Source organism: Fomitiporia mediterranea (genome assembly GCF_000271605.1).
Source record: "Fomitiporia mediterranea MF3/22 unplaced genomic scaffold FOMMEscaffold_5, whole genome shotgun sequence".
In the NCBI taxonomy this organism is placed as follows: Eukaryota; Fungi; Basidiomycota; class Agaricomycetes; order Hymenochaetales; family Hymenochaetaceae; genus Fomitiporia; species Fomitiporia mediterranea.
Window position 1 is genome coordinate 795776 of NW_006760390.1, and position 24866 is coordinate 820641.

The window sequence follows — 24866 nt, forward strand, 5'->3', positions numbered from 1 at the left end:
CCCCTTCAGAGTGACAGTAAGCAAATTTGTTGTTTTCGTTTAACTTTGCAGTGTTTATGAATACAAGTTAGGAACGCTTCTTCGGTGCCTCCACGATAGCACTTGCAAAAGACCAACCGCGAGTTACCGTCTCGTCTGGCCTTCCCAAGCCGCGTCTTGATTATCGTGGCATCTCAGAAAATGCGTTGTTTAAGTCACACAATGCGTTCAACAGAAAGTCTCCTATTCCTGTCGGTGCGGTACAATCTATTGCTCGCCTGTACGAAGAACACAAGGACCTTTCAGCTGCTTTGAATGCAAAACGTCATTCGCGTTCAACTATTGGCGATAAAATTCGCAATAGCAATGGTGAAGCGAAGGAGGTTGCAAAACAAGAGGCGAAGTCCCTCAAGGAGGAAATCTCGTCTTTGGAACAACAGCTCTCCGAGATCGACGATAAATTATACTCGTTGGCTCTCACTATTCCCAATGATACGCATCCGGATGTTCCAATAGGGCCTGAAGAAGCTGCAAATATTGTTGCTACGCACGGCCCTAAGCCTATTGATTCAAATCTTAAACGAGACCACGTCTCCGTAGGCAAGGCTCTCGATCTTTTTGACCTGGAGCAAGCAGCAACCGTCACGGGCTCTTCCTGGTATTACCTACTGAACGAAGGCGCATTACTTGAAATGGCTCTAACTCAGTATGCTCTTTCAAAAGCCGTTGCGCGGGGTTTCAAACCTGTGACAACACCGGATGTCGTGAAGGCTGACGTAGCCATGAGGTGCGGTTTTCAGCCAAGGGACCAGGGTGACCCTCCCGTTCACCAGATGTACCATCTGCAGAACACAAACCCAGCTCAACCAGAACTAGTGTTAAGTGGGACGGCAGAGATTCCCCTCGGTGGCCTCTTTGCAAACTCAGTCTACCAGGAGGAAGAGCTTCCGTTAAAAGTCGTAGGCCTGGGCCGAGCGTTCCGATCAGAGGCTGGAGCACGAGGTGCTGACACGCGAGGATTGTTTCGCGTTCATCAGTTCTCAAAGCTCGAGCTATTCGCAGTTTGTGCTCAAGAAAGCAGTGAAGATGTGATGAAGGAGATGGTCGACCTACAAGTTGATATCTTTAGCGGTCTTGGATTACCTTTGCGGTAAGTGACAAACTTCAGTTATATTCTATTCATCATGTATTCATATCGTGCCCCATATAGCATACTTGATATGCCAACGGAAGAACTCGGTGCAAGTGCTTATAGGAAATTTGACATCGAAGCGTGGATGCCTGGGAGGGGCAACTGGGGCGAGATATCTTCCACCTCGAATTGTACAGACTACCAAGCTCGACGATTACACATTCGGTATAAACGCAGCTCATCGTCACCAGCAGACCCACCCCAAGGAACTGCTCCTATACCTTTTTCCCATACTTTAAACGGGACGGCAGCTGCTATCCCTCGGCTTATTGTCGCGATCTTGGAGAATGGCGCACGGTTCGACGAGGACGGAAAAGTAGTCGGTCTTGATCTTCCTTCCGCTTTGAAACCTTTCTGGATAGGGTCTACAGATGGGATACGAATGGAATGGTACTAATCTGGTAGCGTAGATAACATGAAAAGTAATGTTCAATAATTTTATGAGTATAAAATCACCACTTTTCCACCTAATTTCCAATTTTACGTAAGCGCCACGCTTCGATCTGTTAGTGAACAAACTTTGACTGTGGCTTGTACATAGACAAACGCACCGGCCCAGTCACATCTGTCTCCTCCCTGCTCTTATACCCTCACCAACACGAACTTATACGAACTCTGACGATACCAACGATGTCTAATCCTCGCTCATTTTCTATCCATGGCAAAGGACTGAAGCTCAACACTCGAGCTGATATCGAACCCCATCTCAAAAAATTGCGAGAAATGAAGGATGTGGAGGAGGTTCACTTTGGTGGTAATACATTGGGTGTGGAAGCTAGCGAAGCGTTAGCAGAGGTCCTTTCTGGGCTGAAATCTTTGAAGGTGCGTGTATATGCTGCGTGCTAGCGGTGCACACGACCGATATTTGTCCTTCAAGATCGCAGACTTCGCTGATGTCTTCACTGGACGGCTGATCACCGAGATCCCACAAGCTCTAGCTGCGATCTGTAACTCCCTTAAAGACCTCACCTCCCTCATCGAACTGGATTTGAGCGACAATGCATTTGGTGGACGCTCCTCAGACCCCATCGTACCCTTCCTCACGCAAAATCGGACTTTCCAAATCTTAAAACTCAATAACAACGGTCTCGGTCCATCGGGTGGAGGAATCATCGCCAATGCCCTACTCGAATCTGCTAGACTCAGTAAGGCGGAAGGGAAAGCATCCAACCTACGGACCATCATTTGCGGTCGAAACAGACTTCAAGATGAATCGGCATTGTTGTTCGCAAAGGCATTTGCTGCACATGGGAATTTCGTCGACGTCAGGATGCCGCAAAATGGGATTCGCATGGATGGTATCGCGGCTCTGGCACGGGGATTAGCTGCCAACTCGAGATTGGAGAGCCTGGACCTTCAGGATAACTGTGCGAAAGGAGCGGGAACTCGTGCACTTGCCAAAGCGCTAGCATCGTGGCCTGAGTTGAAGACGCTGAACTTGTCGGAGTGTTTACTTGGTGGACGGGCTGGGATTGCATTAGCTCTGGCTTTGCGCAACGGATCAAATCCGAAACTCGAAACACTCAAGCTTCAATTGGGCGAGCTCGACCATCGATCGCTGAGCATTTTGGCTAAGGCAATACATGATCATGGTTCCGAGATAACGTTATTGGAGCTCAACGCAAACCGTGCGGATCCCGAGGACCAGTGCATTCAAGATATCAAGGCTGCGCTCGCTGTTCACGGGCACGAGGACGCTTTGGATGAACTTGACGAGATGGAAGAGTTTGAGGAGGATGAAGAAAATGAAGAAGAAGCGAAGGAGGCGGAAGAGGAAGAGGAGCAAGAAGAAAAGAAAGAGCCTGTCGTCAAGGATGACAAGGAAGCGGAGGAACTGGCTGAGCTCATGGCGAATACTTCTCTTGAAGTTAAAGCATGATATGTACCACTATTATTTGTATATACGCATACGGGGGTTTTGTAGATGGGTGTCGTCATTTAGACGGTGTATAATCAATAACATTTAACATGTGTTGTGCAATACGATTCCGTCCTAGAATAATTTATAATTAGGGACATGATCTGCACGTGACCGCGTTGAAGCATACGTCCACAACGTCTGTCAGTTCTATCCATACACCATCCTCCTTCATAAACTGGAACTATCTCTCAGAAACGTTGGCCCGATTTTACACGTACTGGCATGGCTCCTCGATACCCGTCAACTCTAGCCCCCGATGCGACTCCTCCGGGAATGACGAGAGCACAAAAGTCACGAGCCAGACGAGAGCCGTCAGGGGCTTTCCAGCTTTTCCAGGCTCCTCAGATTCAACAGTTCAAAGAAGCATTTTCGCTCATTGACCAGGATGGGGACGGGATAGTTAGTGAGAAAGACCTCAAAGCCGTGTTTACTAACTTGGGCAAGTGATAATCTCCATTACGTTCTTTGCTGCTTGTTGACGGAGCATAACTTTTAAATAGGCCTAACTCCAACGCCCAAGATGCTCGACAGCCTCCTTAGTGCACGTCCTGGTGCTCACTTCAGGTCTGTATCTGGAGCAGTAGATGATGACGACATGCCAGATAGAGGGGTAAACTTCCCTATGTTCCTCACAATGATGGGCGAACGGCTCTTCGAGTTTGATGCCGAAGCAGAACTCGTCGAGGCATTTGAATGCTTTGACGAGAACGATTCGGGGACTGTCAAAGTGGATGAGATGAGGAAGTGGCTTGCAGATTTTGGGGAACATATGAGTGAAGAAGAGGTAACGTGTTTATATTTCTACTATTTTGAGAGATTTGTTCGTTTGTACTGAATCCGGCTTCTTTTTATCGTAGATTGACCGATTGTTTAAAGGTCCTTTTACCGATCGACAAGGGAATTTCAAATATAGGGAGTGGGTAAAGGTGGTTCGCGTTAATGATGAGACCGAGGAGGGTGATGCCCGATAATGCCGCAGTACCAATGTATTTTTGTTATTAACGAGTCAGCCGCACTTGTGTATTTCTGCTGGGTATATGTAAGCACCCTATCTTCCCGCTTTCCAGGCAAGTCTAACTCTCGTGATAGACCCGACATTGTTGTGTCGTTGTCATGTACGAATGATTCTTTTAAGATCACATTTGAACCCTTATGAATAAGCTGGAACATTCCTGTTTATTTAAAACCGAATGCATAACGTTTTTAAGCTATCCAGCTCAGCTAAGAACTACTGTTTCTTTCCTGTGTGTCACCCTGGTTGCAGTGAGTATGCGTTTTGAAGATGCTCAAGCATTGCTGTGGATGCGATATCTGAGTTGATTCTACGCCATGATCGGATGTTCAGGTTTGAGGTCCCGGCGGTAATCCTAACCAAGGGTGGTAATAATGGCGTTGACGTCACGACGTGTTTGGAGAAATGGCTATGATACCGATCTGATGCACTGCCTATTGGGAACTACACAGTACTGTAATGCGCGGTTGTTTCGGATGCTTGAATGATATTGCACAAACCGAACTATCTAGTTGCCGCCCAAGGTAGCCGCAGATGATATACTCTGTAGCTTTCTTATAAAATTCATGCACTACTGGACTTGAACACGCAAAGTGTGAACTGCTGCAGGAACTCAGCCATCATCGTGTAGTGTTGTATTGATTAGATGTTTTTATCAAAGTGATCGCGAGCGGTGCGAGAAGCAGCGAGATAAGGTTCACATGACCGCGACCCGCGTCTATTACGTATGGTGTTTACTTCCCACAGCCAGTTGGTTGTGGTCGTTCAATTCCAACTCACGGGCCAACCAACCAGGCGGCACGCCGATCCTGTTCGATTTCAATCACTCTCTCCCATTCCCCCTCTCTCCCCTCCCCTTCTCTCCCCAACAATTCCACAATGATCGCTACTCTACCCCTTGAAAGCTCGTCGTTAGATCCAACACTCCGCCGCACACTTTCAAACCTATCTCTCGGCGTGGCGAAGAGCAAGAAAATCGTCGTCGTAACCGGGGCTGGTATATCTTGCTCCTGTGGCATCCCAGTCAGTTGACGCCACACCAAGAAGATGAGACATCCATAGCTGAATTTATTTTGCTTTTACTAGGATTTCCGATCTTCTGACGGATTGTACAACCTTGTGAAACAACAATATCCGGACGTCGTACTCAAAGGCCGGGATCTGTTTGACGCATCCCTTTTTCGCGATCCAACGACGACGTCGGTCTTCTATACCTTCATTTCAAAGCTCAAGCAGTCGACAGACATCGTTTCGCCTTCTCCAACTCACCATTTCATTAAAACACTTGATACTAAAGGCAAACTCCTCCGTTCTTATACCCAAAATATTGACGGCCTTGAAGAAAGAGCGGGACTTGTTGGCAGCTCAAGCGACGAAGCAAGAAGCAATGCAAAGGGGAAAGCCAGACTGAATTTGAAAGACGTCAAAAACGTTCAATTGCATGGGGACATCCGCCGAGTTCGCTGTACACTCTGCTCAACCGAGCTCATATTCACAGAAGAACACATGCATGCATTCCTCGAGGGAACCGCTCCTGATTGTCCCGACTGTGTCTCTCGCTGTAAGTAAATTGCATCTTAATGAGCCACTTAACAGCAAGGAACTAATATCTAAAATTAAAATTAGCGGAGGCTCGCGTTGCGCGGTCAGCCCGCGCGTTGAAAATAGGCAAATTACGACCTGGAATCGTTTTATACGATGAACCACATCCTCTTGGAGATGATATCGGATGCATACAATCTGGGGACCTATCTCGCAAGCCAGATCTTCTGATCATTATGGGCACCTCACTCAAAGTGCATGGCCTCAAGAAGCTTGTCAAGGAATTTGCAAAAGTCGTACACGCTGCCGCACCTTCTAATCCGCCTTGCGTTGCCGTTTCTCCAAAACCGACAGCCACCAAAAATGCATGGAAGGGTAAAGTCATCTTTGTTAATAAGACTGCTCCCGCAAGCGAGTGGGATGGAATCATTGATTACCACGTTGAAGGAGAGACAGATAACTGGGTAGAGCGTGTTCTCGAAGACTGGAAAAGAATGCGTCCTACGGACTGGGAAGTTCAGACGACTCTGGACAACGGACCGGGAAAGGAGCTTTTCAAGGCTTCTAAAGAAAATGCACATACGAAGACTTCGAAGGCGTCGAAAGGTTCGGACTTATCGCATACGCCACAATACAATCAAGCTGATGATCGATTTCTTCAGGGGGCAAGACTGGAAGGGAGAATATACCGCCTATCCCACCTCCTACACTTTCGAAATTGGACAAGCCGTCTTCTGTCCTGCCGACGGGCCATCCGCCATCGTCACCTACTAAGCGGCCTTGTGGAACATCGCATTACTCGAAACAAGAGTGCAGTCCATCAAAGAAAAAGAATTGCAACTCTTCGGGTGAAAGGAATACAGTCCCGGCTGACGAAAGGGGCTTACTCTTCGAAAGCCGATGTGCGAATCAAGACATCCGTGTACCAGTTGTCGAGATTCTTGCACAAGCGAAGCGGAAACCTGGGCGCGAACATAGAGAACCCCTCGTTGACCCTGTCTTCTCGTGACGTTTCTTCCTTATTCGGTCTTCTTCGTTTATGATATATTTTTATTCTCCGTCTCTCGCCAGTGCATATATAATTTGGGACACATAGCACCGGGCAATGGGACTTTGTCGTACATATTTTCGCTTCCTCATCATTTTCCTCGTGTACACTTTACAAACCAAGAACTTACAAGTATTGTACAATATTGAAGGCATTTGCATTCTCCATCCAGGAATGTAGGGACTTACAGTGCTGTCCTACCAGTCCATCTGTTTTCTATGTGTTATTCCGGGTGTTGGTACCTCCTGCTGGTCTCCGAACGGATCCGCAAACGGGTCTTCTTGTGTCAATCCTTGACGTGGATCCTCTCGCACATCAGTTTCGACATCAGAGCCTGTGGGATAGTGCCTGGACGATGATGCTCTGTAAGAAGTGCCTGTTATTTGTTTCGAAGAGGGCGCTGTGGCAGCGCGTCTGTGTGTTTCTTCGTTGGAGGAGTCGTAGTCGCTGAAATCAGAGAGCGAGCCTCGCGCATCGAAGTCTTCATCATCTGAACCGTGTGCATCTGGCCGTATAGGTGGTGGCAAGTCCCTAAAACACATGCTCAATCGAATTTACAGAATTCAGAGAGCTCGGATGCTTACGCATGTGTATCTATACCGCCGAAGCTCAGTTCCTGTAAATCCGGATGGAGGCCAGCAGAACTAGGAGGTGATTCGTACGCTGCACCACTACGTTCCCGCTCTCTATCACGATTAACTTGCCGAGCGATAGCCGCACGCTGTTTGTCTTGCAACTTGCTCAGCTCTCCAGCGTCCGTTATCTTCGCAGCCGCCATATGCTGCTGCATTTCCTCTACGTCTTGCTCGGTCATAACTGGCTTTATTAGCTGGTGAGACGGGGTCCGATATCAATCAGCTTGTCAAAAGCCCTAAATCGTTGGTTGGGTCACCTTATCATACATTTGTAGAGCGGCGATTACTCGTTCGTTAGTCTCGAGCAACGTTCCAATAAGCTCTTCATTTTCGACAAGCTAGACGAGTAAAAAATTTGAAATTGATATTCGAGTTATATGCGCCGGGCAATAACATACCTGAATGTACCGAACGACTCGTTTCCGGGCTAATTTAGCCATCTCAAGGCATTCCTGCACTTTTGCGTTATCTTGCACACTTTCGTGCTCCGTATTCACAAGCTATGTCCTATTCAGTGGAGCTCGTATGCACAACGAAAATTGCCACTCACTGTCAAGGCGTTGACCAGGTTGTTTGATGCTTGAGAGGTCTCCGCGATGGCTTGAAGAATCTGCGGCTTTTCCTTCTCGAAAACAAAAGGTTCACGTTGTCTCCTCTTTCGTTGCCGAGCTTCCTCTTCTTTCCTTCGTTTCTCCTCCTTTGCCTTTCTTTTCGCTTCCTCCTTGGCTTCACGTTCTTCACGTTTACGCCTCTCGTAGTCGCTCTCAACAGGCACTCCAAGGTACATCGTTGCCTTAGCCGGAGCAGCATGCGGAACAGATTTGTAGAGGTTGGCAACTAGGGACATGCTCGGAGTCCCTTCAAATTGTCTGTGCCACGACCCGAGCACGCTGATCAGTTTCCGCTTGACCTTTGGATCCGTACCGGGGTCAGCCACGAGGTTTTTGATAGCATCCGTGAGTTGACCATCCGCGAAGGTTGCTACATAATAATGAGTACATAGATTGGATATGTTGATATGTGATATGATACGTACTTTGGAACCTCTGACCACCGTTCTCTACGGTCGCTTTCAATAGCTGTACAGTATTCTATGGGCATCGACATGCGAGAACGCGCATATAGGCGGACTTACAACTAGAGCTCTGTATTGTCTGTGCGAATCACCGTGCTTCAGCTTCTTCCGGATAGCGCGCGATGCTTCGGCAGGTCTATGAAAAATGCATGCAAAGAGCCTGTTTAGCGGCTATAGACGCGGAAAAGCAAGTCCACCTACCCAGTTGGCTGCAGATTGATGGACTCCACCAGTTCAGGAATGCTGCGGCGGACATAATCACTCAACATCACGAACAACCAGGGAACTCGAAGAGCCAAACCCATCATATGCCTCATCCTCATAGTTTGGCGAAGTCAATATCTCGACGAGATCTGTGATTGACGACTGGAAATCAAATGATTGATGTTATCTATTTGCCTCGTACAGCCCTTCGAAGGGTAACTTAACATACGTGGGGTTTCTCGCGCCCGAGGACAGAAAGGGCTTGTTTGGTGAGACTTAGAGCGGCCATGGGGTAAGAGCAAGAGAGGAACTATGTGGGGGCTGGGGGAAAGTGCTAGTGCGGCAGTACATGCAACCACACGCAGCAGCGTAGCCATGATGACGTCAGCCGTAATATTGGCCTTAATTAAGGACTAGCTACTTTTTTCTCTCCAGTCTCCAGCGGTACACCCGAGGCTTGTATGCCTGCTCTTTCTTTGCAGACATCTTCTCGGACCTCTTAATTCTCATAGAATCCAGCTCATCCTCGTTCAGTCCATTATCCTCGTCCTCACCCTCCACCTTCTCCACACCGCGTAGCTTCAGACTGCCACCTTTTCCCATCAACGCACGTTGCATAGTCAACTCCCGTTCGGCATACCGTAATTGTGTATCTCGTGTTAGTCGTGCCGACAGTTCTTTCAGTAACCGTGTACGATGCTTCTGTGGGGTCCATTAATTTAGATGAATCACTTGAGAATAAATTCAATACACGCCTTTGCAGCCTCCCGCCTCTCTGAGACTAACGCAGTGTCTTCCTCTTCATCAATGTCCATTTTTGAATCTCCTTTTCGATTCCTTTTCGATTTCACCGGATCCCTCCAACCTAGATCTACCGTGTCATTCTCCTCATCTGTGTCTTTCGGTAGAGTATCTGTTCTTGCTTTGCTCGAGGATGTCTGCCGATTCACATAGCGCTGAGCTACGTTGGCAGATGTTAGTGATACGACAAAATAACAACAATAATAAAAACGCACCCTCATCAACATTTTCAACGAAGATGATGTGCTTTGAGGATCGCTTCGCTGTTTGTCTTCGTGACTTGGGTGCCTTGATGATGCCTGCCTGTCTAAGGACATCCAGTTCTTCCTCATCAAGCCCATCGCTCTCTTCTTCTGCTCCCTTTTCACTCGTCAAGTATGGAGCAATAAGGTCTGCCAATTCTGTGAGCTGTGCTTTCAATTTCTCGATTTTCTGATGTCACGGTTCAGCGGTAGACGCGACGAGCTCAATTTGTGGGATTACCTTGAGACCTGCAGCACGCATAGTCCGTATATAATTCTCGTCCTGCGTCTTCAATATCTTTATGAAGTCCGTCGGTAATGCCGTGTTTCCTCTATCTTGCACATGCACTCCACCCTAACAAACGAAAATAAGGATAATTGTACAATAAAATGCGAATAACATATACATACCTGAGTCCTCTGTCTATTCATTCCAAAGTAGAACTCATCCTTATTTCTTTCGGCTGCCTTCTGTTGCAGCCTCTTGATTCGGTCCTGTTTGGAGTGGTAGTCTCGTGCCCGTAAGACATAATCTTTGTGCTTTTCGAGAAGACCAAACCTAGCACGGCTAGAAACTTGAGAACGCTCTTTGTGATTACGTCTGTGTAGAGAGTTGCGGAGGGAGGACATTTTCAAACGTGTACAGCGGGACCGAAGCTGCGCTAAGTTGTTTGTGTTCAAGCGAGCGCTGGAAGCAAAAATTACAAGCTGCGTCACGTGGCGGGAAGATCAACGAACTTACTTTCGGTTTTGCTTACTCGTTCAATCTCAATTGTAACTCAAACATCTGCATCATGGACGAGGCAACTGAATCATATATTATGCTACTCCTTGCGGATGGAAACCTACCGACAGGATCCTTCGTAGCATCCTCAGGACTAGAATCGTATCTCAAACATGGTTTCTTCGGGAACACCTTATCAAATTCCGACACATCATCTTCTGCTGCACGCACAAACCAAGCAATAATAAATTTCGTAGAGGATAATTTAGGCTCTTATGCTCATAGTGCACTTCCTTTCGTTTCTGATGCGCATATAGCCATTGCGAGCTATCGCGAGCAGCTTGGACCTGGGAACAGCCGTGATGCCCACGAACTTATTTTACGCCGTTTGACATCGCTCGATGACCTGTATCACTCGATGACTCTCAACACTGTCACACGAAGGGCTTCAAAAGCGCAGGGTGTAGCACTGCTCACCCTCTTTTCGAAAGGTCTTACGAAACCTCAGTTCATTCCATCCGATAGCAAGTCAGAAATGACGAGCATTCAGGAAGACAGCATCCTTCACCTAGTAGCTGATTATAAGCTCAGAGTTCGCAGGGAAGATGCAGAAGGGCACCTCCCTATATGCTGGGGCATACTAACAGCTGCCCTAGGGTTGAGTCTTGGTAGGTACTATATTTTACTTCTAGCCATACTGATGCTGAGATCGTCTAGAAAGGTCACAATACCTTCACCTATTCCTCCAAGCTCGTTCACTCCTCTCAGCGGCAATTCGCCTCAATTCTCTGGGACCATATGCCGCACAGCAGATTCTTCTCCATGTAGTCAAGGACCTTGTTGAGAAACAGATGAAAACTTGCCAGGATTTGAGATCGGGGCTACAGCCATCTGATGGGGGAGAAGACGGCGAAGTCATTAATAACTTGCGATGTGCTGCTACAACTTGGCCTCTTGGAGAAATCCTTGCAGCTCGACACGATTTGCAGCATTCAAGAATTTTCAACAGCTAGGTATTGCCTCCTCAATTTCGAATAAACATGCAACAGGCTAAATGCCATTCTTTGCCTTGCTTCAGAGCCTCAATCAAGGACGATAGGAGCCTTGATACTCTGTGGCTGCTATCCCTATCTGAATCTTATTGACGAGCGCCAAGCTTCTACAATTGGCCGATTTGCTGGAGTACTTTGGAAGCAGATCTGTTCGGCGCTGCGGCACTGTACAAAGTCATCGACATATACAAAAATACCATCACGTGCCTATACGGTAGGTTACTGTGTCTTGGTTTCATTCAAGTACTGATGGAGAAATGACTGATCTTTTCACTTGAACAGCACATAACGGCGTAGATGTGATGATGGATTACATTGTAGCACAGATTGTAAACGTTTGAACGCTTAAGGCTCTACGCTATCAAAGAAATCAACTCTGCCAATCGTCAGAGAGGCAGGAAAATGTGCTTGAGTATCTTTGGGCCACTTATACCTTTGAATCATAGTCAATACCACCGCGACCAACTAACTACAAGGCTGGGTCACTGTAGATACCCATCTATAAATATCGATTTCTACTTGCAGAGTGTTCGATATAGCAAGAGGCCCTGTAATCTATTTATCCTCAGGGGATTCTGATTGTACGATTAATTGCATGAACACCACATCCTGCCACTTTCCAAACTTATACACAACCTCTTTCAACGTTCCTCCAATCTCGAATCCAAACCTCTCATGAAAGCGTATCGAACCAACGTTGTCTGCTGTGATAGTTGCAACGAGGACATGAACATTTCCTGCCTTCTTTGCATGATCGAGCAGGGTCGTCATGAGTGCTGAGCCGATTCCCGTTCCACGTGCGGATTTGTGTGTGTAGAGTCCTTCCTCGACGGAAAACCGATATCCCCAGCGTGAGCGAAAGGAACCGTAGTACGCGAAGCCAAGTACAGTCGATCCTGCTTTCACCGAAGTGTCGTCGAAATTCCTTCCTTGTGTAACCGGCAAATTGGAGGGTACGGCAACGAACATCGGGAATCCTGCTGCTTTGAGTCCGCGCATCCATGCACGCCGGTTCTCGAGATCGAAGGGTTCGTCCAATGCAATCGCAGTGCTGTTCTCGATTTGCTCGTTGTATATTCCCATAATTCCTAGTAGATCATGCTCTTCGGCAGCTCGGATGGTATATGCAGGTACGGGTGCTTCATCGCCTGCCATGATGGAGTATCTGAATGAAGGTGCTTGATATTCTAAATTTAATTGAGCACTTTTAATGACTCGACGTGATCCTTACTTATGTTGTAGATAGATCGGCACTGAAGCTTAAATCCCTATTTTATCAGGGGTAAATAGATATTAGGATTGACATAAATCTACTAGTTGTGCAACATGTCTATATGGTTCAATATAAAAGAGAATACTGTTATGCTGAAAGGGCCCTCCATATTAACCAAAGTGCTAATCCTCTCGGAAGCCACTGCAAAATCTTCATTACTGTAACATACCCACCCAGAGCCAAATACCTCGGAGGTCCGCTTTTATTCAAAATTCGTGAAACAGCTTTCTTCGCAAATACACTCGTTGGCATCGAATTCGGGCCTTGGCTTGAATGCATCCTTCGGATAATTTGATCTAAAAATGAGCGGTATAGGGATGAAGGAGGAAGATCGAAGATCTTCGCGTGGTTGTCTGCTAGGTTGGATTTGACAGACCCAGGTACGAGAAGAACGACGGAGACACCAAGCGGCTGGGACTCCATCTGAAGGACTTCTGTGATAGAATGCAGAGCGGCTTTAGAAGCACAATAAATGCCAGCCCATGGTGTGGACCTACCAAGTGAGAGGAATGCATATGAATTTGTATATATAAGTTGTAGATAGAATGGAAGGGACATACATTTCTCCAACAACTGAGCCGACGTTGACAATGATCCCTTGTTTGCGTGATGCCATGTAGGGCATCACAGTTCGTGCTGTACGTAGAGCACCAAAGACGTTTGCGTCAAACGTTTTCTTGACTTGCTCAACTGAGACGTCAACAATGGGACCTGAATACATAAAAAATTATATCCACTAGCGACACTCTCTCATTATATCGAATAACCGTACCTATGCAAATGACCCCAGCATTGTTAACAAGCACGTCTATCCGTCCTTCGGCAACAATGATTTTGTCGACAGCTCGCTGCACACTGTCATCGCTCGTTACATCAAGTTCAAGATGTCGAATGTTTTGATGTCTGAATCCGTCCAATGATTCAACATGGCGAGCAGTTGCATAAACAATACATCCTCTTTGTGCAAACTCTTCACAACTGAAATCTTGTTATTAGGTCATTTCCCAATATGATAAAGCCTGAAAAGTGTAAATGCTTACAGATGAAAACCAATTCCACCTTTTGAACAACCGCTGATGAGAACGACTTTTGGAGATGACATGGCAGTTTTAGATGAGAAGAGGTCTCGCGTGATATTTCACTTTTGTTTAAGAAAACGTGTTTATCGTGCGTATCCTGATAGATCTGTACTTGGCCTTCAGTTCGTCTATTCATAGAATCATATGATGAAAGGGAATATGATTTCATGGTGGTGAAGACAACCTGCTGCTACATGTGCACTCATATCACCTGTTCTTTGTCCTGTTCTTCCACAACACCACACACATTAACTGTACGGAAACATGATAAATAGGACATCCACCTCGGTCCCGGGTCCACATGACGTTCAGACAAGCAATAAGCAATCCAAACTCATAAAAAGAATCAGAAAGCAGTGGTGCACTTGTAAAGCACAGATCATTTGGGTCAGGCAAAGCACCGAGAAGTAACGAAGCAACTAAGTCACCATACACCTGGAAGTTTAATAATGATACGAAAGGACTTCAGCAAGCCAATTGTAATACAATGCATATATTACACAATGTACATACTACGTCAATCAACCCTCATCGAAGTAACATAATTATACGTTAGTAGGAGATTGAGCGGGTGTAGAGGAAGGGGTAAGAGGGATAAAGTAGAAAGAATACACACTGTGCCCACATGCACGAAGAGTCATGTCTGTATGTATTGGAGTCGGAAGTGTGTGCATGTAGCGAATTTGATAACACGGATAAGTGTAAGTAGGACCGATGAAAAAATGTAAGTAGCATTGACACATCCTCAACAACATAAATTGACAGCCATCACGGAAAAGAGAAGAGCAGAAACTACAAAGAGGACCAGCAAGGTACTTAAGAACGAACAACGAAACGAAACGAAATGAACGAAAGAACCTGTCTATACACAGAAGAGCTTTCCCGCTTTTGACTTTTATCCCTCATTTCACTGAGCAGCAACCATCTCGACGTCCCTATCTTTACCACTCCGCGTCCGTCTTTCACCATCCGGAGGCGGCGTCCCGTATCGCTCACGGTAATCCTTATTAATCGTAATGAGCAAGTCACGGATAAGCTCTGCATGCCGTCGACGCTCCTCTGTCAGAGCTGCCGAGCTGCTCTTCCCCTCTATGCGAATCTCGGATACCCCACGAGCAAGGTCACCTTCGTCAACATTTGAGGACCGACGTCGCAGGTCCAGGCCCGCTGTCAGCGCGTGGATGGATGGGAGGCTTGGCGGTACCCTCCTTGGCGAGCTTTCTGGTGAGTCGGGATCATCTGACAGTAGTCGGTTGCGAAGACCTGATCTGCGAACTGATGAAAACGGCGACCTCGTGCGCGAGGTTGATGTTGATGCTGAGGTACCAACAAGCGGAGGAAGACGGAACTCCGCGTCACCTGCTTCGAGAAGAGGGTAGAGTGATCTTGGCCTCTCCTCGGCCTCCTGCGAAGAAACGGATGAAGAAAGTCGCGCTGGCGGCCCGCGTTGGATGGGTGTCCGCAAACGCGGTTCTACCGGACCAGGAGGAGGCAGCACGTATCGCGTGCGCGGCTCTCGTTCGCCCACCTCGCCTTCCGCACCATCATCTTCACGCTCGCGTCCGGGCACGCTCTTCAATGGCACAACGGTTTGTAATCTCCGTGCGCCATAAGACTCGTACGCAGCGAGCTGCGGGTGCTCCTGCGAGGCGGCGCTCGGACGTACAAGGAAGTCAAAGTTCGCCGCGCCGTCGGGCTCAGAAGCCATGCCGCTCACCCGGTGCTGCTGCGTGTACGCGTGGAGCTGCGCGGACGCCGAGTGGCTGGAGATGCTGAGGGGGGATGGCGACCGCGTGCCAGAGCCAGTGGGACTTCCGCTTGAGAGCGGGGGTGTTGGACGGAAGGTGGAGCTAGCGCCGGATGGCATACGACTGTGATACATTTTGGTAGGTGTAGCTCCTGAGGATGATGCCGAGTGAGGTGGGGGCGGATGTGCATCAACAGGTGATAGAGCGATCGTCTGCAGATACGAAGCAGAGCTGGAGCTGGACCGAGAGCTGGACGCCGCGCGGTTCGGATGATCTTCCAAGCCTGGGTAAAGCCCAGATCCTTGGCCACTCGACCGTGCACGGCTGGGCGGAGAATAATTTTGACTGAAGTCACCACTATATGCAGACAAGCTTGACAATGAAGAGCTCGCGGACGCGGGGGACGGGATTGACGGAATGCCTGGCATGTTTGCGAGACCGAGTTGAGACAGACTGACAGGATCGAAGTACGATGCCGGGGAGCCGATGTCGGCACCGACTTGGTGTTGGTTTTGGGCACTGTGGTGTGCCTGTTGACTGCCACTATAGTCCGGAGTAGACTGCTGGTGTCGCCGGGCCGGCGCTTGCGAAATAGAGGTAATGTCCTTTCCTAATGTGAGCAGAAACTCGTTCACCGCCGCAAGCTCTTCTGGCGTATGAATATCTAAAGAAATAGACCGCGGATTGAAAGAATGCTGGTGTGACTGCTGTGAGCTCGAAGACGATGAAAGGCCTGCGTATTGTTGGTGTGCATAAGCAAGGCTCGAGAGACGTTCTGCCATGTCTGAACAGAAATAGGGAGAGGCGCGAGTTAGCGTACTTGGTTCGGGAAAAGCAAACCATGCATCAAAACACTCGATCGCAGACTAGTGGAGGAGAAAGGAAAAAGAGATACTGACGCGGATCGTAACTTGGAGCAACACGTCGTTTCTTCATGTCCGTGAAGAAGTCCTCGACTGAGTCGTGCCCTCTTTTAGTGCCGACACCCGATCCAAGTCCTCCCAGAGCGGAGTTAGACGCGACGTCGTCTCGTAAGACCTCCCAAGTCGGCAAGGGACCGATACTCCCACTGTGAGCCGGAACTGTATTTGGCTGCAGGAATATGTCGGAGGTATGGGCATGTGGAATCGAGGCACGGTGTGCGGCAGCGTGCGGATGCGAGTATCCCAGCTCGGGGGACGGTGTTGGAAGGAGACCTGTATCTGGAGAGAGGGATGAGATTGAAAGCATCGACGAGGAGGATGGTGAGAAATCTAGGATAAAATGAATATACGGCATTGTGGACTGGATGTAATGAGAAGATGTGAGAGATTGCTAACCTGGCGTGCTTTGCGATGAGACGGACGGTGCCTTAGGACGGGCCGCATATAGCAAGTCAGTCGCGGTGACACGGCGGTCGACGAGGAGGCGGGTGGGATCCCCGCCCTGGACGCGCTGTGCGAAGGCAGGATCTGCAACGGTGATTGCCTTGGAGTGCTTATGCTGGGCATGGTGCGCCTCCGTATGGATCTTCTCGTGTTTCTTGAGGTCCTGAGGTCGCTTGAACTTCTTATCGCACACCTCGCAGTTGTGTGGCTTGAGCGGGACGTGCACGCGGAGATGTGAGGTGATGTGGTCGCGCTTTGCACAAGTGGTGTTGCAGTCGCCCTTCCACTTGCATGTCAGCGTTAGGTTGTTCGTTGACTTGCGGCCGATATGGTCATTGCAGAGGTGGTTGTACAACAGCTCTGGGTCGTTGAAGGTCTGCGAGCAAGCCTCCCACAGACATGCATGTGACGGTTCTGGCGGGGAAGATTGGCGCTCCTTCTCTGACTCGTCGGGCTGCGTCGGAGCAGCCGGTGCTGCCACAGTAGCCGGCTGACCGGTGGTGGGTGGAAGTGGTGGGGAGGAGACTGCTAGCATGGGGGAGTAAGGGTTTGTGATGGCGGTAAGATTGCTTTCAAGCTCGTAGAGCGGGATGAGCGTCCTGTGGTCTGACGGACCGCGAGACAACGGCGGGGCACTGAAAGAGAAGGACAGAATGAGTGAGAGATGCGGTCCATTTGTATGAAATGGCGACGTACTGATGTCTTGGCATTGCATAATTTGAAGACCCAAGAGCAGGTCAATCCCTCCTGCTGACTGCGGATTCTGCTTATGACACACTCCCTTTTCTTCCACGCTCACCAACTTAATTATTTTCTTATTTTCTCTGTCTCCATTTAAGTTCTGTTCTGACTGCTCGCCGCTCTGTCTTTGCCTTCAAAATTTCCTCCAAAATAATAACGTTCAAAGCGACGGTTTCTGCGGCTTTGGCTCGGCGGCAATTTGTCATATTTGTCATATATCCATGCTATGCAGGCCAAGACCTTTCTCGCTATAGATCCCGGTTCCGATCGAGCTCTCCCTCTCTCATGTGCCTCCTCGCTTCGCAGCGGTGGGCTTGTAAGCCTCAATTTCAATTCAGTCCGACGTTGTAGGTCTCACCTCATCGTCTCAAGATTTCTTGAATGCACTCAGCATATTCACAGACAATTATTGTGCAGATCGCACGTCCATAAATTGCATCACCACGAAATGCTTGGCATGTCGCAAATAGCCGTGATTCCTCAGCCTTCCTCCCTTTCCGCCTTCTGGACCTCCTCGGGTTCCATCATTTAAACCGGCCTCCTGTCCCAATCCAGTCTCTGTGCTAATTCGGGGTGACATTGACTTAAGGCTGCTTCTTCACAGGACAAGAAGACTGCTAAGACAGTCCCCAGTATAACATACCTTGTCAGGGCGGACAAGCAATTCCAAGACCGCTGTCAAAAACATGGTTAAATAGCATCAAATTTCTCGGCGTGTTGGTGTGGCACAGGTCCAAGACCACAAGACAAACGTTCATGTTTTGCAGACATTGCGCCAAGAGTCTCAGCGTAGGCCAAGAGTCTGGTGTGCACAGGTTCTGTTCGGTCGGGAAGCTTTACTCCAATTGCACAGTAAACGAGTTTATCTCCGAATTAGGAGCCCTCTCTCAGGATCTAGCAGGCTAAGACTTCACTACAACACCAAGACCTTTTCTTTATACCTATCATTCTCGGCGGACTTAGCATTGCTGATTCTGCTAAGGTAATCATCTTCCCTGTCTTCAATGTATCCCTTACAATTCCTGTCCCTAATTGTGGATTGTTGTAGTGTTGTCAAGGCTTGCCTTGGTATCTTCTTGGGCATCTCTTGTCCGCCCTGAATCCCACCTTATCACCGACAAGAACTCGACCAGTTTTTTTGGGCTGATTTCCGATTTTCCCTGGCAACCAAAACAGCTGAGAGGACGAGCTTGACCTCGCATGCTACTCCCGCCAAACGTCGCTGTGCGCGTGCGCGGCGTTCTCAGTGTTCACAGACAACTTGCTGCGCATCGCACACCTATTTTTATACTATCCTTAGGTCCGTAATTTCAAGCTTGGCAAACATGCTTTGATAAGGTCGTAATCCCGAAATTGTATTAAATGAGGACCGTGCGTTCATAATTGAAATGTCATGTTGCTGACGCTTCCCAGGGACCCTAGTTAACCGGCACTTCCGATAGTCTTGGCCAATGTTGCCAAGAGAGCCAAGGCAAGATAGAGTTGATGATCAATGGTTCTTCGCAGTCTTCGGAGTTATTTGCCTTTTTTGGGTGTTCTTTCCATTAAATTGCTTTAGTAAAATCACTACGTGTAATTCCGTCTCAAACATTAGGTCACCTTATTTTGAAAACTTCCTGAGTGTTTTCACATCTGCGTACGGGTCAGCACGAGGAGGCAATCCATAGCGTGGCTCCGGTTGTTCTGGGGCGGTTTAGACTTAGCACTAGGAGGCGTGAATGACAGAAGACAACGTACTGAGCGTGTGCTTGTAAATGTCAGTAACGGCCTCATTCCAAACCTCTCGCCACATGTGTGCTCCACCCCCTTGGCTAGCATCAAGGCCGTGTTCTTCACAGAACGCACGCACATCGAAACCGATGCGAGCTTCGTCCGAAACCGACGGTATGGAGAGCTTTTCGCTGGCATTCACATGCGGGAGAAGAAACAGACAGTACCGGTGGTATGGAGAACCACGCTGGGGATGTGGAGGTATGTATTTCGTGTGCGGAATTGTCGGCAGATGTCCACATGATGCAGATGAAAGCGCGATGTTCGGCCTGTGCGAGGAGTCTTTAGTATTTGCATATTATGAGGCCTCAGAAATCCGACATACTGTAGCCAATGAAGGTATGTGGTAAAAGTACTATTTTCTGGGTCCGGGACATCAGCATCTATAAGGACGAGGGTGTAATACCGGGTCTCTGGATGAAAAACGCTTGTGTATAGCCGAGGGGCTCGCCTCGTCTGAGATTATTTTAGTCATTGGATTGCGTCTCCGAAAATGGTTGAACATACCTGCTCGGGTAGCAAGTATACACCAGGCTCGACAGGCTTGTATTTTCTCCTCGTCCTAGTCCTGAGATAGGTGCTTAGAGGTGGCGGTTCCGGGAACGAAACACGAAGATCGATAGAAGGGTGCACAGAAGGAAGCAAATCCGGAACTACATGCATTTGGTGGATCCGCTCCATCTACATGACAACCATTGAGCATTCGTGGAATCACAGAAATGAGAATCACGCACGAGAAGATCAAGACCTCCGTAGTTTCTCCACTTGTGCTCCACAAGCCGTCTATACACGGGTTTCGTCAAGTCCGCTGGGAATGTCGAATGAATACATTGTTTGTAAGAAGTCTAAGCAGTAACTTACCCATGCCATTTGCTGCATACCAGCGCACCCATGGGAGATTAATCTCACTCTGGATTTCCAAAACGTTTGCCTTCTCTTTCAGCGCTTGTAATTCTTTCTCTGTCTCCGCATCCAGACTTGCAGTGTCCTTCTCCAGATCAGTTACACGGGCCCGTAGAGTTTTGAGATCTCTCTTCAGAGATACCGAGTCTTCTTGAATGAGTTTAAGAGCTTCGTCGTATACAGGCAGCGAGCCTGGTTTCACGGGCGGATTCCACTTCCGTGGGTTTGTCAACGATATTGGTGGGCGTCGCTTCACGACGCGTCTACGCCTCCTGCCTCGCACACCTTCACCGCCTTCAGCTTTTTCATTGATATTCGGTGTAGTAGCTGCCTTGTCAGCCCCTGTGGAAGTGCTAGAAGCTGCAAGACCTGAGCCTGAGTCTGTGGAGGGATTTTTCGATTTGACATCGGAATGTAAAGGGAGTTCTGGTGGTAGAGTATTGTTAGAAACAGCGGTGTTCGTCGTTAGAGATGCATTAGCACGTGCAAGCAGAGGTGTAAACCGTCGGTGCGCGAAACTTCGGGCAGCCAGCATTGTTCGCAAGTCAAGTCGCGTTGGAACTTGAAGTCAGAAAGACAAAATGTTACGTGACCACGTGCTCGTCACGTAACTCACGGATGTCAAGTATTGAACAAAGGTAATATCTCGATAACATTCTGAATTTCTGAGGTTACAACAAATACAAACTAGGGCTACACGAACAGTTGACAGCACACGTGGTATGGAAAGAACTAGGTCTTAGATATCTTCAGTTTTACTTTTGTTGAACTCGATGCCTGCTGCTGCTGCATCATGTCATCATCTGCATCCATGCCAATAACTGGCGGGCTAGTCGCTAAGGGAGAAGGCGCAAACGTGCCAACAGGCCTGGCGAACGACGAAGAAGGGAGCGACAGAGGGGAAGCTGCGGCTGGGGCTGCAGGGAAACCATGCAAGCTAGGAGGAGACATGGCTGAACCACCGGGGACAGAGCCTGATGAACTCGTTGCGGACGCTGGCATATTTATGGGAGGGGCACCGGAGTTGAACTCTGCCCAACGGGGACACTTCCTGTTTGTTTCTGTAAAATTCAATCAGCATTACCGCAATGTAACCAGTTATTCAACGTTAGCTTACTCATATGTCCCATCTGTCCGCAATGACCGCATCGCCTGGTAGTATCGGGCTTCATTGGTCTATTCAGCTGCAATGGCGTGCCTCCTTCCTTCGTAATCTTCGCGTTCTTACGATGTAATCGTCGTTCCTGATTCTTCTTCATGCGTGCTATTTCTTCTTCCAGCCGCTTCCTCGCTCGTTTGTCCTTCTCTTCATCGCCTGTAGGTGCTAGTTGATCTGCAGTGGCAGATTCTTCTTCAATAATCCGTCGTCTCCGCACATATGCTCGGATGACGGCTGGATCCCGCACAATCTCCATTTCCCATTCGCCATCTACGAAACGCTTAATCCTGAGAACTCGTTGGCTGGACTCTGGTCCAAGGCTGACGTCGCGGTCGAGAGATGATGCACGGCTTGGAGAAGGCGAACCTGAAAGAATTGAATTTCGAGACGGGCCAGTCAGAGACGCAGCGTTAGGAGGGTGCTCCAAGTCTTCAAGTTTGGGCTTACTGCGCTGGAGCTGTTGCTTCTGAGCATTTGCTCGATCCTCGTCTTCTGCCGTCAGCTGCGGTTCATCCTTACGACTTAAGGATTTATACTGGGCCTTCCATATACGCTCGATTTCTGACTTGTAAACATTTTGCTGTTCGGCAACGTTGTAACGATGTGCTGATTTCGGTCGGTTATCCGCCTCAGCTAAATAAATGAATTAATCGAAGGGTACTAAAAAGCAGACAAATTATCTCACCCATTTTCTGCTCGTAATCTTCACCCGCTCGCACGAAAATGTCTTTCATCGAGACACGAATGAAGCTGAATGCCTCGCCCCGTCCTGTTGGATCCCCTTCACCGTGAAGTCGTAACATGGCCTTTGCCTGGGTCGCTTGCAAGAAGTTTTTTGTTGTAATCCATGGCGCAAGCTGCTGTTCAATGGACAGATTGGATTCGTCGTCATCCTTTGCCGTTTCTGCAGCTCCCCCGTAGCCAGCATCCTGGAGATGCCTCATCCCAACTTGCATGCTTTCAGCCAGAACGACTTGTTCGGGAGATACCATCTTCAACATGTCACCGTCCGACGGTATTGTTACCGTCTCCTTTAGTCTCCAAAATCCTTGGTGCGGTCCTCTACGATGGTACTCCATGAATTCCTGTCAAAAGCAACATCAGAGTGAATATATTTGGATATCACGGAATACGAACTTTAAGCCGTTGCCGCATTTGCAACTCATTCTGGTCTGGGAAATACTTCATTAACCGCGAGATCTTTAATCGTTCACCCTGGCTTTTCTTCAGGAGTTTGAACGCGATAACCTGCAGCCGATTCTTGATCGTAGTGGTAATCTTTCGTGAATGCGGTCCAGGGACCTCCGTTACGGGATAAGTTTGGCCGACAACGAACAACGACTTAATTTCTCGAATTTGGTACGTTGCTTCACCTCTCGTCGTATTCCGGACAACCAAGAAGTCCGTAGGATACGCCTTTTGTCGGAAGAGGGGCGCGCGAAGCAGATTATTGTATAATGCCTGGACCGTCTGGCCTGGGTAGACGGAGCCGAACTTCATGAATGGAGACTCGTCGCCGGGCTCTAGCACGAATGGTTCACCAAGATCAGCCTTCGGTATATACTCGTCTTTGTCATCCTTCTTGCGGTAGTAGTTCACAAGTACGCTTCCCATTCCAAAATCTGAGATAATCGGCGGATGTTCCTCCTGTACAAGAAGAATTAAGTCACTGTGTGACGATTCGAAAAATTTTCACCGTACCGAGAACTCCCAGAGAACAAAATTACTCGAGTCTTTAAGAGATAAATCGCTCGTCCTTCGTAACCCCTCCGCAACGTCACCTCCTTTACCAATTCTACGTCCTGCTTTATCTTTCTTCTTCTTTGCTGTTCGAACTTTATTGAAACGCAGTTCAATATTCGTTGGGAACTGCAACGCGGGACGATGGAACGATCGAGCCTCTTGCTTTGAAAGGCGAGTTTTATACTACGGGTCTCATGAGCTTGCCATCAGTACCACAAGTACGATTCAATGCTTACGAAGGGAAGCTGCAGCTTCTGGGCTGGATATGCGTGTTGAACAACCAATTGTCCAAAGGTCTGCCGAACACGGTGTCGTCCGCCATCCTTAGAGACTTCGTAATACTGGTCATTCGAAAGATTAAATTTGTCGCGTTGATGTCCACTATCGAGTCGGTTCCTCTTTCGAGGTCGTACTTCTGTTATAGTAGCTCAGCATTTTTATCTTTCTAAGCCACAGTGAACGACATACCTGCAAACTTCTCTTCCGCATTTTCTTCATCAACATTTACTTCGAGGTGTGTGAAGTCTCTGAATGGAGTCTTAGCATCCCAGATGATGCTCTGTGTCCAGGAACCTTCTTCCAAAGCATGATTCACGGGTGCCGTTACCATTTCTTTTGGCTGAGATGGTTGCTTCTCCTGGTTGTAGTCGGGTTCATAGATAATCTGATCCTCCCAGTTTGATAGCAAGACGAGGTCAAACGAGCGATCATGCAACGAAAGTGTAGTAGGTGTATCCGAACGGGAAAGATCCTGAGTTCGTTTAGATATTAGTAAACGGTAGGTTGTCCGAGAATTTTTGACATACCTCCAGCGCCTTAACAAGATCAAACTCGACGTTCCCGGCAGCCACCTCCTCCTCAACGAGTTTGTTTTCAACCTGCCGTTTTGCAGCACCCACAATCTCCTTCACGTTTTTCATTGCGTCCGGCTTTCTCAGCGGCTCAACAGTCACAACTAATGCAGCTATTAAAGGGGTCACCAAAACAGATCGCACGGCACTTACCTCCAGGAAGTTTCCTAATTGCGCGTGGCTTCTTGACAAGTTGACCCTTGAAGAGTTCAGTGAAGTCCAGAATCTTGCCTTGTTCGAAAGCAGGAAATCGCTCGTATACTGTCTTTGGTCTTTCTACGAGCCGCTTTACAGTCCGTGTTCTCTTCTCCCGCATCCGAAATGCTTCGGGAGATTGAGCTTCCGTCTTGACGGCGATGTCACCCTCATCGTCTGCTTCGTTCGCGATCTCCCTGTTGACTTCATCTTCCCAATCCTCTCCAGCTTCCGCTCCAATAGCCTCGTCATCCCATTTGTCGTTATATATCTGCTTTGAATTGAGTGACGGGATCCCAGATATACCAAGCTGGTTTGAAAGGTTCTGGCCGGACGGAAGTTGTAAGCTTGTTAGAACGTGGTCCAGCGAGAAGCCCGTAAGTGCCGAAACGACAGAATTCTCATCCTAATATAACGTCAGTGGGTACTGTATCGGATTGGAGAGAACAGACCTGATTTGACATGGAGGATTGGGTGAACAGGAACACTGAACGTTGTGCTTCGCAGACACCACTGACCAGCTTGAGTACCAAAGGCGCTATGATGACTAATCAGGACAGCACGTGCCTTTGCTTCGCGTGTGCGCACTGCGCGTCTCGCTTCGCGTGCC

General features: G+C 48.3%; 12 protein-coding genes across 12 annotated transcripts; 5 read left to right on the forward strand and 7 right to left on the reverse strand.

Moving 5' to 3' along the window:
* Positions 1-201: 201 nt before the first annotated feature.
* On the forward strand, positions 202-1630 carry FOMMEDRAFT_145894 (seryl-tRNA synthetase; the record flags this gene model as incomplete). Its single annotated transcript, XM_007265196.1, has 3 exons — positions 202-259; positions 286-1129; positions 1190-1630. 3 exons carry the CDS (start codon positions 202-204, stop codon positions 1566-1568), a joined length of 1281 nt encoding a protein of 426 aa, XP_007265258.1. The 3' UTR covers positions 1569-1630.
* A 171-nt stretch (positions 1631-1801) lies between these two features.
* Positions 1802-3050, forward strand: FOMMEDRAFT_83825 (Ran GTPase activator; the record flags this gene model as incomplete). The annotated part of the gene is made up of 2 exons (XM_007265197.1): positions 1802-1993; positions 2049-3050. The coding sequence occupies 2 exons, from the start codon at positions 1802-1804 to the stop codon at positions 3048-3050; spliced, it is 1194 nt and encodes a 397-aa protein (XP_007265259.1).
* A 264-nt stretch (positions 3051-3314) lies between these two features.
* FOMMEDRAFT_139842 (EF-hand) lies at positions 3315-4282 on the forward strand (the record flags this gene model as incomplete). The annotated part of the gene is made up of 4 exons (XM_007265198.1): positions 3315-3531; positions 3593-3876; positions 3950-4131; positions 4182-4282. 3 exons carry the CDS (start codon positions 3315-3317, stop codon positions 4061-4063), a joined length of 615 nt encoding a protein of 204 aa, XP_007265260.1. The 3' UTR covers positions 4064-4131; positions 4182-4282.
* Positions 4283-4983: 701 nt separating this feature from the next.
* FOMMEDRAFT_83466 (DHS-like NAD/FAD-binding domain-containing protein) lies at positions 4984-6689 on the forward strand (the record flags this gene model as incomplete). The annotated part of the gene is made up of 3 exons (XM_007265199.1): positions 4984-5127; positions 5191-5665; positions 5731-6689. The coding sequence occupies 3 exons, from the start codon at positions 4984-4986 to the stop codon at positions 6687-6689; spliced, it is 1578 nt and encodes a 525-aa protein (XP_007265261.1).
* A 202-nt stretch (positions 6690-6891) lies between these two features.
* On the reverse strand, positions 6892-8897 carry FOMMEDRAFT_82732 (uncharacterized protein; the record flags this gene model as incomplete). The annotated part of the gene is made up of 10 exons (XM_007265200.1): positions 6892-7225; positions 7279-7523; positions 7587-7667; positions 7728-7829; positions 7880-8310; positions 8366-8408; positions 8465-8540; positions 8606-8647; positions 8706-8770; positions 8838-8897. 10 exons carry the CDS (start codon positions 8895-8897, stop codon positions 6892-6894), a joined length of 1479 nt encoding a protein of 492 aa, XP_007265262.1.
* A 44-nt stretch (positions 8898-8941) lies between these two features.
* Positions 8942-10300, reverse strand: FOMMEDRAFT_120801 (u3 small nucleolar RNA-associated protein 11). The gene is made up of 5 exons (XM_007265201.1): positions 10063-10300; positions 9893-10006; positions 9625-9841; positions 9364-9569; positions 8942-9310 (listed from the first exon to the last, which is right to left on the reverse strand). Exons 1-5 carry the CDS (start codon positions 10279-10281, stop codon positions 9026-9028), a joined length of 1041 nt encoding a protein of 346 aa, XP_007265263.1. The 5' UTR covers positions 10282-10300; the 3' UTR covers positions 8942-9025.
* A 145-nt stretch (positions 10301-10445) lies between these two features.
* On the forward strand, positions 10446-11388 carry FOMMEDRAFT_133065 (uncharacterized protein; the record flags this gene model as incomplete). Its single annotated transcript, XM_007265202.1, has 2 exons — positions 10446-11043; positions 11093-11388. The coding sequence occupies 2 exons, from the start codon at positions 10446-10448 to the stop codon at positions 11386-11388; spliced, it is 894 nt and encodes a 297-aa protein (XP_007265264.1).
* A 594-nt stretch (positions 11389-11982) lies between these two features.
* On the reverse strand, positions 11983-12582 carry FOMMEDRAFT_154770 (GCN5-related N-acetyltransferase; the record flags this gene model as incomplete). The annotated part of the gene is made up of 1 exon (XM_007265203.1): positions 11983-12582. One exon carries the CDS (start codon positions 12580-12582, stop codon positions 11983-11985), a length of 600 nt encoding a protein of 199 aa, XP_007265265.1.
* Positions 12583-12711: 129 nt separating this feature from the next.
* FOMMEDRAFT_105752 (NAD-binding protein) lies at positions 12712-13802 on the reverse strand (the record flags this gene model as incomplete). Its single annotated transcript, XM_007265204.1, has 4 exons — positions 12712-13193; positions 13261-13411; positions 13473-13678; positions 13741-13802. 4 exons carry the CDS (start codon positions 13800-13802, stop codon positions 12788-12790), a joined length of 825 nt encoding a protein of 274 aa, XP_007265266.1. The 3' UTR covers positions 12712-12787.
* A 544-nt stretch (positions 13803-14346) lies between these two features.
* FOMMEDRAFT_145898 (uncharacterized protein) lies at positions 14347-17604 on the reverse strand (the record flags this gene model as incomplete). The annotated part of the gene is made up of 4 exons (XM_007265205.1): positions 14347-16311; positions 16427-16780; positions 16847-17529; positions 17591-17604. The coding sequence occupies 4 exons, from the start codon at positions 17602-17604 to the stop codon at positions 14687-14689; spliced, it is 2676 nt and encodes an 891-aa protein (XP_007265267.1). The 3' UTR covers positions 14347-14686.
* A 1568-nt stretch (positions 17605-19172) lies between these two features.
* FOMMEDRAFT_139846 (PEBP-like protein) lies at positions 19173-20843 on the reverse strand (the record flags this gene model as incomplete). Its single annotated transcript, XM_007265206.1, has 6 exons — positions 19173-19318; positions 19373-19674; positions 19731-19861; positions 19913-20086; positions 20140-20213; positions 20267-20843. 6 exons carry the CDS (start codon positions 20841-20843, stop codon positions 19236-19238), a joined length of 1341 nt encoding a protein of 446 aa, XP_007265268.1. The 3' UTR covers positions 19173-19235.
* Positions 20844-20953: 110 nt separating this feature from the next.
* On the reverse strand, positions 20954-24720 carry FOMMEDRAFT_139847 (TAF1, transcription initiation factor TFIID, subunit TAF1; the record flags this gene model as incomplete). The annotated part of the gene is made up of 10 exons (XM_007265207.1): positions 20954-21369; positions 21426-22100; positions 22153-22552; positions 22605-23114; positions 23169-23393; positions 23447-23625; positions 23679-23961; positions 24017-24165; positions 24215-24662; positions 24709-24720. The coding sequence occupies 10 exons, from the start codon at positions 24718-24720 to the stop codon at positions 21041-21043; spliced, it is 3210 nt and encodes a 1069-aa protein (XP_007265269.1). The 3' UTR covers positions 20954-21040.
* Between the last annotated feature and the right edge of the window lie 146 nt (positions 24721-24866).